The 16,701-nt window shown below is 39.7% G+C and overlaps 1 protein-coding gene across 1 annotated transcript in view; it reads right to left on the bottom strand.

Moving 5' to 3' along the window:
• b4galnt3b (beta-1,4-N-acetyl-galactosaminyl transferase 3b) overlaps positions 1-16,701 on the bottom strand; it is a 39,877-nt gene that overhangs the window by 11,794 nt on the left and 11,382 nt on the right. Inside the window, exons 2-13 of the mRNA XM_061721938.1 lie at positions 9,699-9,754; positions 9,391-9,474; positions 7,068-7,163; positions 4,279-4,369; positions 4,048-4,148; positions 3,902-3,969; positions 2,583-2,661; positions 2,375-2,441; positions 2,072-2,206; positions 1,839-1,948; positions 384-484; positions 59-120 (exon numbers count right to left, since the gene is read on the bottom strand). Coding sequence (XP_061577922.1) covers positions 59-120; positions 384-484; positions 1,839-1,948; positions 2,072-2,206; positions 2,375-2,441; positions 2,583-2,661; positions 3,902-3,969; positions 4,048-4,148; positions 4,279-4,369; positions 7,068-7,163; positions 9,391-9,474; positions 9,699-9,754 — 1,050 coding nt within the window. The remainder of the gene's footprint in view (positions 1-58; positions 121-383; positions 485-1,838; positions 1,949-2,071; positions 2,207-2,374; positions 2,442-2,582; positions 2,662-3,901; positions 3,970-4,047; positions 4,149-4,278; positions 4,370-7,067; positions 7,164-9,390; positions 9,475-9,698; positions 9,755-16,701) is intronic.

Raw genomic sequence — 16,701 nt, 5'->3', positions numbered from 1 at the left:
TGACAATGAAAGAAACTTGAAAAAAATAAATAAATAAAAAATAAAAATAAGGAAATACCAGTGTTTCTTTCCATCTGTGTACCTGCGCGGTCTAATCTCATGTATCTGGAGAAACCAAACCTTGAAGACAAAAAAACAAAACAAAAACCGACAAAATTATCCAGTGGCCATGAGGAAATTGATCTCTTTGTTAAGGTAGTACCAAAGAGTAGTAAATTACTGCCTTTAGAAGTAGTTTTCTGCAGCTTGCATGCATGCTAAATTGTTGATATGACGGTAAAACTGGTTGCAGTTAAAGTTTGTCCTACCATATGCATTTTTATTGAGTGTGCACACAAAAAGACAAAAGATCTCTGTATCCCGTTTTTCCCTAAAAGTCTTACATTTTCATGTAGTAAGGGCTCTCAGGGTAGAAGCAGCTGTTCTCCGTCTCCATGTGTGTGAGCCGGGTGTAGTCATTTGGGTAGACGTAGGACATGTGGACCTATGCAAATGGCATAAAAACAATATTGTGTCATTTTTTACTTTGCTGCTGTGAAGAAAACCCAACATAAAATTTGACCACATTTCACAAAACAACTATTTTCCATCTTGGAATTAGTTTGATAAGAAAATCTGCTCGTCCCTTCAAAAAGGTGGAGTTGTCGATGCCTGGGAAGTTGAGATGAAAATACAAAATCCACAAACATAACCCCTCTTCCTTTGGACCCTGATCAAAAACCACAGCTCCAGAATCAGGCCTCTTAGACCTATTAATGCCTTAAGAGATTCCGCCAGCTAAGTGCCGTAGGCCACAGACGGGCGTATTGAGTGTAAGAAGGGAACGAAAGTTTCATCCGAGCGACGAGGCTTTAAACCCTCTGAACCTACAGTAACTTAAGTTAAAGAGACTACTACCTCAGAAAAAGGAATAATGGCAGTAAGATTTGTGAGTCAGTCCCAGTTCTGTTCCCTCAGCACATCATCCAGGACACCCCACAACACTATTAACTTTCATTTTACTTTTTGCAGCATCTAGTCTTTTTTTTTTTTTTTAATGTCACCATCTCTCACCCCCTGCAGTTATTGGTGTGCTGTCAGCCATCGAGCTTGTTTGTTATGTGCACCAATTATGCATGAGGCCAGTGCACATAATTACCACGGTAACAAGCATTAGTCAGGCTGGCTGGCACAAGGATTGATAAACATTTTCTTCGGTCCAAGTAATTTGTTGTGTTTTCACAGAGCCGCTGCAGATGACAGAGAGGGATTTTTTTTCTTGCACTTAATCGAATAATTATCATTGGAATATAAAAATGATTCTAACCAACAAAATGAAAAATGCTTCCTGAAACGATCCCTGTAATTCTGAAGCTACATCCAATGACACTTTAGCTTAGCCCCAGCTTTCCTTTAAATAAACAAATGTATTCATCAATAAAGCTATATTTCATTAGAATCAATTCAAGCAATACATCAGTTCTGTCCTGGAGAAAGATTAGTCTTGTTTACTAAATAAATCAAATCATTAAATGCTAAAACATTCAAATGAAAATAATGCAAAGGTGCTAAATGCTATTCCATTTGTTGGGTTTCGGTGGCTTTGGCAGATTATGATTTTTAATATATAAAATCTCCTGTAATTAAAAACAAGAAGGGAAATTGTTTAGCTTGGTATCATTTTGACATCTAAATAATTCAATATATACCTTATCAAATATGCACATTAAACAATTAAACAAGTCTATATTTTGAGATTAATTATAACTGAAAATACAAAATGACTTTTTTTTTTTGAGTCATTAGCAACAAAAACTAATATGGATCTCAATCAGCAAACCAAACACATGTATACATACAAACTGCAGTCCTTGATAACGGAGCAGAGGGAAGTCTTTTATGGTGTAGGTGGGTTGGTATAAGCAGTCAGGCAGGACACCTCGGAGGAACTTGCTGTTTATCAGATGAACTGCAAACAAACATGCAGATTATTGTAATGATTACTTTGTGCTTTGTTAGTAAGAGGAAATAACTTGCTCAGCGCTTACATCCGGGCGGGTAGGAAACAATGTGGTTTTGAAGCGTCTCTCACCTCGGTGGAGTGAATCTCTTGGGTCTTCTCCTAGCATGTCTGGTGCAGCACCGCGGTGCTTCGTGGGGGTGTGTTGGTGGCTGGCAGCCGTCTGTGGTATGTGGGTAACATCGCTCATCAACAAGGCAGACTCATCTGTGGATTGGAGCGTCACAATACATGACTTGCAGTCTTGCTCAAAAAGACAAAACAGTCTTACACGGTGAGACAGATTATGAAGCATTTTTAAACTGAGTTCTGAGCCAACGAGGATTCACCGTGACTGATGTTTTCACAGGCACCCGGAATGCTGTGTGTACTCACCAACATAAAGGGAGATGTGCTGGGATTCAATAACCGTAAACGACAAGCCCTGGTCCAAGAGCTTCCACTGGGTGAGAAAAAACACAAAGACTTGCATGTCCATTCCACTTCAATGCTCACAATGAACACAAAAAGTTGCACAGACTCAATGTGAGAGCTGGAACCAAAAAGGTATGAGATGAGAAAACAGAGAGAGCACAATACTCACTGCCACCTCCACGTGGTCGGTGCCTCTGTCGTTTTGCTGGTGGATAATTTCGAAAAAGTATCTCTTCTGAGCAAACAGCCTGCCAGACAGTTGAGGTTCATATTCAGTACTGTGATGCAGTCACACTAACATCAAGAATGAAGTATAATCTCCTCACTTTTTTCTCCCCACTAAATTCAGGCCTCTTTATTTGTTGGAACCTATTCCAAGTACATAAATTAGTAAAAAAGGTGATTTTAAATCATGGAAGCACATTTAAAAAGCACCACATGATTGATTGAATGTCACGTACAATCACGTGTAGAAAGAGAAAACTAATTATGCTTGCATCCAATCACCAAACCTGCTTGATCCCTGACGACATGGCGTGAGAAGTGTGATGGAAAATTTAGCCTTGGCCACTTGATTAAACCAAAACTGCTGAGAGCAGCAACATATAGCCTTGACCCAAGAGTGTAATGACTGGTAGTCTGCTCAAAAAAAAAGAAAAAGATTAACACTAACCTTAAAGATGTTTTTGTCTACTCGAATCGTAAGAATTAATCATCCTTTGTGCCTTAGAATCATAATGTTTCCTTTGTTTCATTGTCATTCTGCATCGAGACGCCTGATTTATGTTCTGACCCTTTTGCATGCAACTGTTTAATCAAATCTACTGAAATCTGGATCATTTCTCAAGTCTTATTCTTGGTAACTTAGACACTTAGAGCATTTAATGGGTTTTTCCACCACAAGAAGCGAAGTGCATTGTGGACAGGTGATAAAATACGCTTTTAAAGGGATGTTTCTTTAGTTGTTTTTTATTGTTTTATTTTTGTTAACAAAGGTAAGGTATGCCATTTCTGGATGATGTCACATCTGTTGATATTTGAAACAACCGAAGCCTGAGATGAGATCAATTGCGTGAATATTTTAATCAATAAGGGAAGCGACAGGCAGCACTCAGCAATCAGACGTTTGACGTTTGAAGTAACTCATTCATTGCAAAACAAGGAATCGGTGATTAATTTTTCTTTTTCTTCAAAAGAACGAAGCAAACATTTGAGTAAAAAAATAAAAATGATTATCTAATGTGATAAAACCTAATGCAACAGCAGTGATTTTTTTAAAACTATAAGTGAAGGATTTTACATAAACTAAGACCAATGCAGGCTGCATTGCATGCCTATTTAAGTCTCGCTACTAATCCTAATAGAGGAAACGACTGTGCAACAAGTGGAACAAGTGACTGTCATGGTTTCTGACACCCAGTCATTTTTTTTCCCCCCACTTCATTGTAAAAAACACAGCAGTAAAACAAAACCTAACCCTGGACTCACCTAACCGGTCTGGAGGTCTGACTGGCATACTTTTCAAACTCGCCAGGGGCTGCCCACTCTGTGCCCGTCTAGAAAACAAAATCCCACATGGAAACAAATGCCACAGACACTTGACCATTAGACAAAGAGATGAAAAACATGCATACCTTTCCAACCCATGCCAACAAGTGTAAGTTGAGAGGGGAGTCGTCGACGCTGAGCCAGAGTTCAGAATTGTCATCGGAGCTTAAAGCAAACACAAAGTCTCCTGAGAGAGACGAGGGAGACACATGAGACACAGGGATGAACAAACAGGCTGTGGAAACCGTAGCAGGTGTACAGCATGACATGCATCGGTTCTGATGGACCACAGCTATATGAAAATGTAAATGAAGTACCATCAATATATGGATGCAAATAACCAAATATTCTCAGGCCGTAGTTGGTCCACTGAGGAGACACAGCCAGTTTCTGCACCGTAGTCCTGGACTGAAAAAGGAGTGTCAAGAAGAACAGAAAAATCATTCATATGGTTGGCTCAAAGTCGGTCTACGTCACGAGTCCAGGAACATGACGATTTAGCAGATGGATGTTGAATGCACCTCAAAGTGAAAACAAGTGACTAAGTGCATATTTGCTTGAGTTTGCATGTGCAAGAATGACCTCTTTGTACATTTCCGCAAGCTGAACAATTAAAACATCGTACATATATGTATGGGGCGGGGGTATGGGCAGAAATATGTGCCACTAGAAACTGAATTTGAATCATTTATATTTGAATTTGAATTGCTCAACTTGAATAATTGCATTAAAAAACTGAATCTGAATCACATAATTTGAATTTGTATTGTTTAATTTGAATCATTGCATTGAAAAACTGAATCTACATTCCGAAAAACTGAATCTACATTCAGCTCTCACAATTCAAATTCAGTTCTTGAAATTCAATTTCAATTCTACTGTGCCAGACATCCGGGTCTTCTGGAGGAACAGCAATCGAGTGCAGATACAAAGAACTCGGGTATCAGTCACGTGACGTTTTTTCGTTGTCAGCGCCATCTGGAGGACCGACCGGGAACATTCAGCCCCCCGGTCTCCACTCCGCAGCACGCCGATTTTTCCCAGTGGCCAGCCGCGGTACTGCAACAAAAAAATCCCATGGGGCCAGAAAGCTTTTTTCCCATAGACCGCAATAGTAAAAGAGAAGCCTCTAAAACTGTTCACAGGAACCTCCAGCTGTAATCACCGGCAATTACTAATCTTTGTATTCTATATTTTTAAGTCATGGACTTTATACATATCCATACCTGCCAACTTTGGGCTGTGAAAAAGAGGGAGATTTTCTGGGGTAGCGGTTGGAATGCTCCACTCACAACATCCCCGCCCTGATAGAAACAAGACGACTTTTAATGAGCTTTAAATCCATAGCTACAATGAAATGTGCTAAAATGTACCTCCCAAAATGACTTTACAGCCTTCTTGGAGCCAAATATGTTTAATATTAATAACAATAAAATACAATTGTACATACAATAATAACAAAAAACAATGCTGTCAATAATGTCATCTTCTAAACCATACATACTGAATCACGCACTGAGGTGGTGGTGATGTGTGTGCGTGTGTGTGTGTGTGTGTGTGTGTGTGTGTGTGTGTGTGTGTGTGTGTGTGTGTGTGTGTGTGTGTGTGTGTGTGTGTCCAGGACTTCAGTTTTCCAGGTTCCCTTTGTCACCCAAGGACCTGTTGTAATTGTAGTTTCAGACTTTGCAGCTTCAATCACTTTCTTGGAGGGTACATACTTGTGGCCAGGACTGGTATGTTTTATCTTGCAAGAAAGGAGTGCGCAAAGAGTAGAATTATCCATACTCATTGGGGTTTTCTGTGTGGCCATTTCTCTTGCTTTTTCAAAAGGTGCAAAAAACACTTTTTGTCATCAACATCAACAACATCAACAACAACAACTTCCTCTGTTTTCCAGGCTACTGGTTCTTCACCTGAGCTGTCAGATGACATCATTGTTTTTTTGTTATTATTGTATGTACAATTGTATATTGTATTTTATTGTTATTAATATTAAACATATTTGGCTCCAAGAAGGCTGTAGAGTCATTTTGGGAGATACATTTTAGCACATTTCATTGTAGCTATGGATTTAAAGCTCATTAAAAGTCGTCTTGTTTCTATCAGGGCGGGGATGTTGTGAGTGGAGCATTCCAACCGCTACCCCAGAAAATCTCCCTCTTTTTCACAGCCCAAAGTTGGCAGGTATGGATATGTATAAAGTCCATGACTTAAAAATATAGAATACAAAGATTAGTAATTGCCGGTGATTACAGCTGGAGGTTCCTGTGAACAGTTTTAGAGGCTTCTCTTTTACTATTGCGGTCTATGAGAAAAAAGCTTTCTGGGCCCCATGGGATTTTTTGTTGCAGTACCGCGACTGGCCACTGGGAAAAATCGGCGTGCTGCGGAACGAGACCGGGGGGCTGGAATGTCCCCGGTCGGTCCTCCAGATGTCGCTGAAAACAAAAAACGTCACGTGACTGATACCAGAGTTCTTTGTATCTGCACTCGATTGCTGTTCCTCCAGAAGACCCGGATGTCTGGCACAGTAGAATTGAAATTGAATTTCAAGAACTGAATTTGAATTGTGAGAGCTGAATGTAGATTAATTTTTTCGGAATGTAGATTCAGTTTTTCAATGCAATGATTCAAATTAAACAATACAAATTCAAATTATGTGATTCAGATTCAGTTTTTTAATGCAATGATTCAAATTAAACAATACAAATTCAAATTATGTGATTCAGATTCAGTTTTTTAATGCAATTATTCAAGTTGAGCAATTCAAATTCAAATATAAATGATTCAAATTCAGTTTCTAGTGGCACATATTTCTGCCCATACGGGGGGTATGTACTCTAATACATATCAGCACTGTGATTGGCGATGCCGTTGTTTTATAACCCAACAAATCCCAGGAACCAAACAACAAAAGCACAAAACTCATCTTGATTCACACACCAACATGAACTCACAAGATTTGAGTAGAAAATGGTATATTTACACAGTTAGTTCTCCATCTGTTTGTCCTGGACGTTACGTCACACAAATGCATTTTATAATTTCCTGCCATCCATAATCAAGGAATAACTCAGCAAGCTGAGACGGTAACAGTGTGACTCACATGTGGGTACAATGGGTAGTGCAGGTTCTTGCGCAGGTCAGAAGTGGAACTGCCACACCAGTCCTCAAATACATGCAGATTGGCCCGTCCCTGAAACTGCAGGAAGATGGGATGAAGGAAGCAGCAGGAACAACGCATCGTGTTTGCTGCAGCCATCACGTGGTTAGAGAGTTTAACAAACTAAACCCAAAAAGTAAACACTCCGATAGAAACCACTTTACAGTACTGTGACAGAAGCGCACACCCTTTCCTATAAACACGTATTGTTTAGAACTGGCCCCGTCAAATTAAAGAAAACGGGTACGGGAAATCCATTGTTTGAAAGATCCGTCTGAAAAACCTTTGTACGTGTAAGCAGCACCAGAACTAAGCTGGCACACAGGTTATCTGTATAATCTGAAGAAGCTGACTCTTCAAATGAAATATGATATGTTAACATACACACACGGGAAAGGAGACAATGGAAGACAAGTTTCACTTCTGCACCGTCAATTGTCTTGTTTGCATGCGCGCACACACACACAGATCTGCGTTCCTGCGATGGAGCAGGTGAGTCGGAAAACATCTAGACGTCCTGTAAATATAAACCTCCGCGACATCTGCCAAATAGGTCGCGTTATCTGATCTCTGCGCGTTCACTGCGTGCTGCTTGGAGTACAAGGAAAGGATACTGCAGGTCAGAGCCAAAAACAAGAGGAGTGGTTCCTCAGATTTCATTAATGGTCAAGCAAAACAGTTTGCCTTCCTCAGCACAGTTAGTTCAAGTTGGCATTAGATTCACACAAAAGACTGCAAAATAAGCACTTAAGGATATATTAACGGTAATGTTTAGCAGCAGCCCCCTTCCTTCCCTCCCTCCCTCTTCAATGTGCAAGTACAAAGGCCATGTGACTCCAGGTTTACGCAGTTACTTTACTTTGTAGCTCAAGTCGAGCTCAAGTTGTACTTTTCAGACCTTTCTTTCCAAGCATACCGATTATGTTGGAGGCTTAAAGTTTCAACAGTCACTTTATACAAAAGTAGGCAACTAAAAGACATTTTATACCAACGTGATTAACGCAATTTTTATTCATGTACCTGTTTTTAAATCATCAGTGGTTGGATGCTCGGTTTTTCCTTTTGACTTTTTTGACTGTAAATGGAAGATCTTTTGTTTTGGACTAAAAAAAAAAAAATACATGAACGCACAACGATGGGCTTCAGAGAACTGAAAGTGTTTGTAAATCCCAAGCAATCAATTAAACATCAACATGAGCAGATTAATATTCTTTTCATGGAAGACAAATGATAGACGTTTCTGAACATGTATAAAACATGAAAGAGGGTTAGGGTCCCAATTACCCAACAGAACATGAAACGTGAAAGGGATATACATTTCAGAGGTGAAAAGTTGCATCCAGTCCCCAAAAAACTTGTGAAATAGCCATATACAAATCTCAAGCATCAAAATCTTGATTCTCCTGAGCAAGGGTGGGCCACAACTCATTTCTATTGCTTTCTCTGCAAGTCTAAGTTCCTTTTATACCCAATCCTGACAGACATCAAGCAAACACTACTGTAATCAGCACTACACACATCTCTGTCTGTTCATTCAATCAGTCTTGTCCTTTCATGTTTCACATTGGTGATTTTAGCCCTTTTTGTTAGGATTAACAATTCAAACCTTAATAAAAACATGTTATATCAGACTGTCAAAGAGGCTGGTGAAACACAAACTCACTTTCAAACACACCCGCATCTGCTGCAAGGTAACATGCATATATATCTCATTGATAAAGGTTGTACCAAATCATGCTACTAACCATTAATATATATGAGGACACATGACACCCTCATCTATCACAAATTAGCTTCTGATTGTAGAAAAAAAATTCTGCTAAAACTTACAAACGTTGGTTCACACAGAACTTTTAGGGTTTATAATTAGTGGATGTGTTGGTGAACAAACCATCTTGCATCTGCTGCATTCAAATATTAAAACAAATAAATAGGAGCTGGAATTAACATGAATGCAGGAACGAGTTAAATTTTGGTTACGCTGAGCCGCAAAGCAACTCACGGGAGCAGCTTCCCCCCTGACATGAAACATGAGGAGCAAGCAACTGGCCCGAGCAGAGCCCTGCTTAATATAGTGGATATATGATGACCCCAATACAAAAGCAGCAGAAGCTGCTAACGCTTGTTACATGAAAAACACTGTAAACATGTGCTGAGGTGGGAGGGAACTGGGCAGGTTCGGGCACGCTATTAGGAATTTACAGGTGGTGAGATGGAATATGTAAAAATGCACGAGAAGTGGACGCGCCCCCACATTCACACACACCTCTGGCTTCCAAATTTGTGGAGTGTAGCTGGAGGTCCAAGCAGATGAATCATCCACAGAGTCAGCTTGATAGTCCTTTCTCGTCTAAAAAAAAAAACAAAACAAAAAGAACGAAACAGGCATTAATCCTGCTTAAACTTAGGTTTTTACTCTCAGTTTTCCCCATTACTTTCTGCAAAAGAGACAGTTTTGCTATATATATATATATATATATATATATATATATATATATATATATATATATATATATATATATATATATATATATATATATAGTTACCATGTCTTTTTCCACACACCCTACTTACCTTTTGGTCAAGCATGTCTCCTCTCCAGTGTCTGCTCTCACTGTAAGGATTCACACCTAAGGAAAAGCAGGGAAACAGTCAGAACAGTTTGAAGCTGATGTGAAAAACATCTGGCAAGAACATCAAGAAAATCACACTTTTTCCTGTGGCAATTTCAAAAGATATTTTTTATTTTACCACGGTCTATCAATGATATTATAAAAATACAACATAAACTGTTATGAAGTGGCTGAACCTGCTTCTTGTGACTAGTATCAGGTCTGATTAAAACAGCCATTCCTTCAAGTGGGAAGTATTACACCCAATACAAACTCGCTTAGGGACATCAAAAAAGTAATCTGGTGGTTGGGCTCTCCGTCATTTCAAGCTATAGCATTGGTCTTTTACAACAGTTGAGACGCTGGCTGGACATGGAGGCACAGCCCTGCTGGATTGCCATTGAAAGGGGTCTTGTGGCACCAGAAGACTGCAGGATTACTTATTTTCAGGTGTTTCAACAATCCTTAGACAATCCTCTTTACTGTGGTCCAATTTTAGTCTATTTCTTGACAACATTCAGAGCAGAAGAAAAGTACATATGTGTGGACATGAAATGGCATAAAAACCCCTGGGGTTTAAATATAGTTTACTGTCAGGAAATAAACCTTTTACACCAGGTCCATAAGTGCAAAACACTCTCTTCCATTATCTTAAGTTACAAACAGCTCTTAAGTCTCATCATATTCAGTGGGGCTCTAACTTAAAACTGCACCCGATTGTGGAAACGATGCAAAAGTCCACGAGAAGAATAGTATCATTTCTTTATTCTTTTCTGTGTGCACACTCCAAACATTCAGACAGCCTCAATAAAGAATGGAAAAGAGACACAGGAAACCCTCAGGAAGATCTAGATTGGGCATAGATAGATATCGGATAATGGGACAAAGAAACCCAATCACCAGTTTGTTCACTCGAATATGTAATCGCACCCCACTCCCCAAAAGCGATATATGTTGGGGTTAGGCCTCCATTTGTACTGTACTTTCCCTCCATTTGGATATGTGGGGACTTTTATGCATTCTGTGTGGAGCTGACTAAAATACTAAAATAGTAGATACAAAATCTACTTTGACAAACATTGACTTCCACTGGATCCTGCGTTTCACTTTTTGCTTGATGACTCAAGGTTTCCCGTCACAGAACCAACACCAAGATACTGGTGATTCAGAGACTTTTCAGTTAAACATTGGTTATACATGCTCATAATCATTTTATATGTAGATTTGGGGTTTTATTGTTGTACTTAATGGTGCTCTTCACTTTTCCTCATTTTTAAAACTCAATAAACATTGCATTACAAAGAAAAGGAATCTACCCGATACCTCTAATAGCACCCATGGGTCTGAAAAAAAAGCTGCGACAGGGGCAACGTTACCAGTGTGTAGCAACCAATCTTCCTTTAACAACAGTCCTGAAGACTGAGGAGACAAATTGCTGGAGTTTTGGAAGATAATTCTTGGTCTTATCATTGTGTGATATTTGGAGCCATTTGAGATTTCTGGGTTCCCTTTGCCATGTTCTTCCTTTCATGATGTGGTCTGAGCTACAGTCCGCCCAGTTTAGCACCTGTACTCTTCTAGAAAAGAAACCATGCTTGTATAATGGATGCAAATAAGCATCCTCTTGCTGAGTGCTGCAAGTCGGTCCCTGAAAGAGACATTGTCTGCATGTGTTGCTCTAAAACTATACAAGTTGTTGCGGAAAAACCTATTAAACGCTCTTTAATATGTTCTATCCAACTAAGTTGATATCTGGGCTGAAACCGAGTGTCTAAATTACCTAGAAAGAGACTTAAGAGATGAGCCAGATTTCATTAGAAGTAATAAAGCTATTGTATGCAAATGAATCAAAACATACATCAGGAAGCATCATTCTTTTAAGGCATAAATGAAAATGACGAGAAAATGACAAGAATGATGATTCATTCCTATGATTCTGGTAGACAAAACATTGTTAAGGTCGATGTTAATCATTTTGGGACAGACTATCAGTCTGTACACTTAAAATCGGCCATGGCCAAATTTTCTGCCGCTCTCAGCATTTTTTGTTGAATCAAGGAGCCGAGGCTACATTTTCCACCCCACTCATGCGCTACCATATTTTGATGCAGACTTCTGAAAAGAGGACTAAAAAACAAGCCAGTGTGTCCCTCTCCTCCATACTTCTAAAAAGGTGGGGTCTCCATAGTTTTCAAAAAGATTCTGAAATTTCAATTCATTGGACTATACTGAACTGTTTCATTCGTTGCCTCGGTCCTCAGCCCGGATGGAACAAGCAAGTGTTTCTGAGGGCTACAGGGTCATGCCTGTTTTTAATGCGGTGCTGCTCTCGAGCTTGAAGATGGATGTGAATAAAATATGGGTTTGTGTGATATGCAAATAACTGAATTCTGTTTTTATGTGCATTTTACACTGATGGCAGCAGCCATCACCAACAACAAGTCCCTGGACCTGCCAAAGAGAGTTTTGCTTCTGCCAACAAGACTTTTGCCCCAGTCCCCCTTAGCAAACTGGTCTTACTGTCTCAGATTCGAAGGGTACGTTCTACACCGTGCACATTTCAGATGTTTTTACAGAGGTTCAACAGGATTTAGATCGGGATAGTCCAGTGTTATTTTAACAGCCATTCTTGGGTGCTTTAAGCTGTGTGTTTTGGCGCATTATTCTATTGGAGGACCCATGACCTGTGGCTCAAGCTGAGCTTCCTGACAATGGGTGGTATGCAGTACTAAACACACTACTCATGCTGGAGTTTTTCTGTTAATAGTGAAGTCCTCCCGGGTCTTTTTCCATGGAGCCCACTGTTGTTTAAGAGATGCGATCAGACAGTAACGTACTTTGACCTTCAGTTCAGCTTGAATATCTTAGGATCTTTTCTTTGTCTACCATCTACACTATCCATTTGATTAAACTTTGGTTGCATTCCTCTCACAGCCACGTCCTGGGAGATTGGCTACAATCCCATGGGGCACATACTTCTTAATAAATGACCACAACTTATTCACACGGACATGGGGTTGCTTGGAGATCATCTTATAGCTTTTATCTTTAACGTGTCCTCTTTAATTTTCTGCCTGCGCTCCTCAGACGACTCCAAAAGGCTTATTCTGATCCATGTTCAGTGTAGCACACGCACACACACGCACACACACATATACACACACGCACACACAATGATACTTCAGGGTAACTAAATGAATGGGGTAAAACAAATAATGATAATACACGTTGAAAATAATAAAGGCTTCAAAACAAGTCTGGCACATGCCAATTATTATTTATGATTGTTTTTAGGGCTCAACGATCCTGTCCATGTTATTCTTGAAAAATGTATGCGTTTTCAAACTTTTGTTTAGCCTGTCACATAATAAAAAGACATGCAGAAGACAGCTTTTAATTAATTAAACCTTATTTCAATGAGCTGTAAGGGTTCTAACAAATTTTTCCACGTTTGCAACTCATCTTAGTTGCAGAGAGCTGCTGTGACACGTCAGTCTGTGTTGGCAGAAGTATTGTAGACTCTGGCAGACCAGATGTAGAAATGTTATTCCTCCTGACCTCCTCCGTCATCACTGAAATTATAGGCCAGCATGCGTTTCAAAATAGGAGCATACTGTTAGTGTTTATACGAGGTTGTGGTAACAGCGAGCGAACTGGGATAATGGCACTTGGGAAGGCCTGTCATTATCACCAGGGTGGAGATCTCCAAATGCACACTCTTGTGACATGAAGGCTAATTCTGGCATCACAAATAACTCCAGAGTGGTAGTTAAGAAGAGCAGGAGTAAAAGTTTTCTTCCTAACTGGATTCAACCAGTCTCTTTGTACTTTTCTGGACAAGCACTGTTGCACTTCTATAAAAAGGTTTTCAGGGAGCAGTTTTGCAAAACCCTTAAACATAATCAGTGACATAACATAGCAGAGTCCAGATGAAGCATTTTTGCATTTACACCTTTTTCCTCTTAATCCTCAGAATCATGCTTTAGTATATTACATTTTAAAACCAATGTAAGCAGTACATTAAAATGCAGAGTCCCCCCATTTAATACAAGCAGCTTTACAAATACTCTTAAAAGAACTGCGTATATAAGCCTGAGTTGGAAAAGTTCAAAAGAAGCTGGACACTTGACTACTTAATGTTTTCTGGGTAGTTGTGTGCTGTTTCAGCTTTTCAGCGCAAGAACACTGGCAAAAACTTTGTTTGTCATGAGAAGCCTGGTGGAAAATCCTCTGCATGGTGAATTTTTTACAACAACACAGCAGCTCAAGTATGCTCTCCAAGACACAGGAGTGCACGTTTGCTGGTTAATGATGAAGAGAAAGGCTTCAAAAAACCCAAGGTAAAACCCCCGGCAAGCCTTTAGGAACAGGGAAGTCAGTGTGCACTTCACTGAAACACATATACAGCAGCAGGTGCAGTTTTTTAAGATTACGAATCAAAATCATGTAATGTAGAAAGTTTGGCAAAAAACCTGTTCATAGTCCAAAGCATATCTCTTTATTAAATATGGAAATGGTTGCGTTATAGCCTGGTGGACTACCAATAAAACTGTCAGTGTTATTTACTGACAATTTCAGTAAATAACATGGTAAATAATGGATGCAGCCATGCAGTTATAGAGGTGCAGAGGTGTTAAAAGAAACTTCTCATCATTCAGAATTATCTCCAACATGCACTCAAAGCAATAATATATGCTTGACTGGCCAGGTCTATCACCTGGTCTCATTCCGACTGAGTACGCGGCCGACTTGCTGAGGATAAGGCAAAAGTAAAAGTAAAAACAAAAGCAACAAAAAAGAAGCATATTCTTGACAGTCTGGTAAATATGTTTGAGTATATCTGCAGGATCCTGTATAGCATTGAAGTAAAATCCACTAGAATGCTCTTTATTTTACAAAAGAAATAATCAAAAGTACCCTCCTCAGAATCATTACAAAAGAAAGACAGAGAGGGAGAAAGAGAGAGAGAAAACCACCACACCCACAGCAGTAGCCGTTTTTTCTTCAAGCCATTTACTAACTGCAGAAAGTCAGATATTTTATGTTAAGTGCAGATGTGACCTACATGAGGGGAAAACAAACTATGCCTTAAAGACCCGTACTGTATCTCATGACTTGAGCTTATGTGTGCTCCTGTAGCAACTTGTGCTGCCAGTCACAGACAGTTCGTTCTTTAGGTTAGAGGTGATGAACGTGTCATGGCCCCACTGTATAAGAAATTAAAAAACAACTTTCTCCTGCTATTTTCTAAGGTCGGACTTCTGGCGTGTCCTCAATTCTAGTTTTACAAGATGCTGATTAATGCATTTACTGTAATTCCCTATGCTGTCCCTTTTAATTTCTTACTGCGGGACATTGTGATATATTCATTTTATATCAAAACAAATATGTTTGTGTCTTGCTACTGAATAATAACAATTCAATTCACTTTTATTTATATGGCATCTATTACAACTGAAGTTGTCTGTAGGCGCTTTCCAGAGACCCAGAACAGTACAGAGGGTGGTAAACTGACACCCCTGTGAACGCGATCATCTACTGCCGAGTGTGTCTGGGAAGTTTAACAGCAATCATATTTATAAGATGTGGCACTGATCTGTGGCAGGCGCTCGTCGGTACGAAATGTGGAGCGCCGTTTCAGCGAGCAGTGCCAGGCGAGGTTGTTTCAGGTAATAAGAGAACTGAATGTCCGGTGTTCACTAAAAGCAATTCAGACAGACAATCAAATAATTTTATAATCTTAGGGAATATTTGGATGAAAGGATAACCTGGGAAGAAGTTAATAGAAATGTGATGATGTAATATAATCTAATGCGATGAAAGCAATGCGTTCCCTTTCAGGAAGGGTTTCTCATTTGATGATATGCAGGAAAATGATAAGGTTATCGTTAGATTATGGTCGTCTGTGTTATGGAACTGCTGATAAATGAAACTTCAAAAGGCTGGAGGCCAAAAGGCACCCAGCATATGCCGTGTGACCCTCCATATGACACCAATCCCAGATTTACTTGGAGAAATGATGGAAGAAATTCCATAAGTACTTATGTAAATAAACCTGCTAATGCCATCCATGGCCGTGCTGGTGGGTAAGGTGGGGGGGAGTTGGGCGAGCAATAGGAGAAAAGATTGATTCATCTATAGCATTGAGTGAAATGGTCCAGAAACTTGGACCAGGGGGAGGCGGGCGGCCTCCCACGAGCAACCGGTTAATTATACCACCAAAAGATCCCACCTACTCCTAATAAGATCTGAATATTTTAGAAACCATTACGATGAATGACAATTTTCAACAGCATATTCAGATTTCTACAGATGGGGCCAAAGAGCCTAACACACGAAAATAAACACAAACAAAACATGCTTTGCCTTTTACATACTAGACTTGCAGATCTGAGCTAGTTTCAGTGTATACAACAGAGTTAATAATTGTTAAACTCATGGCTAAAAGCATATCGCAATGATTTCCCTTCATTGAGGAAGTGAGGATGATGAAAGCTTGTTCTGATTTAGCCTTAACATTAATGCCTCTGAAAGAAAACAAACAAGGGGTGCAATTAAGACTGTGTGGTACAATTTAAGGCCCAGTTGTGTTGAGCTGAAATGGGGCGGAGGTTCTGAGAGCTTCCTTAAGGTCCCAGTAGGTTTAAAGTAGACGGAAAGGAGCTAAAGCCGACATGCCAGCTAAAAAAAAAAGGCAAAAACATTGAAATGAGAGGCTGCTCTCTTTGGGCTTCCTTAAGATCCCAGTACATGTTGCACATTGTACCCTAGACTGAATAACTGTGTTGTAAATACCTGCAGAGGGCAAAGGACTTTCCAAAAGGAATGAGTGAGTAATTCATACTGTAGGTGAGCCATGCAAATGACCAAACATGCTTTTCCTAAATTCTCATGAGATGACATGAGTGCATCGTCTCTTATTTGTCCATCTTTTCCTCTTTATTTCTCACCAATTTAATGTGAGA

Source organism: Cololabis saira, chromosome 5, assembly GCF_033807715.1.
Source record: "Cololabis saira isolate AMF1-May2022 chromosome 5, fColSai1.1, whole genome shotgun sequence".
In the NCBI taxonomy this organism is placed as follows: domain Eukaryota; kingdom Metazoa; phylum Chordata; class Actinopteri; order Beloniformes; family Belonidae; genus Cololabis; species Cololabis saira.
Note: the sequence above shows the minus strand (reverse complement) of the source record. Positions and strands in the feature narration are given on the sequence as shown.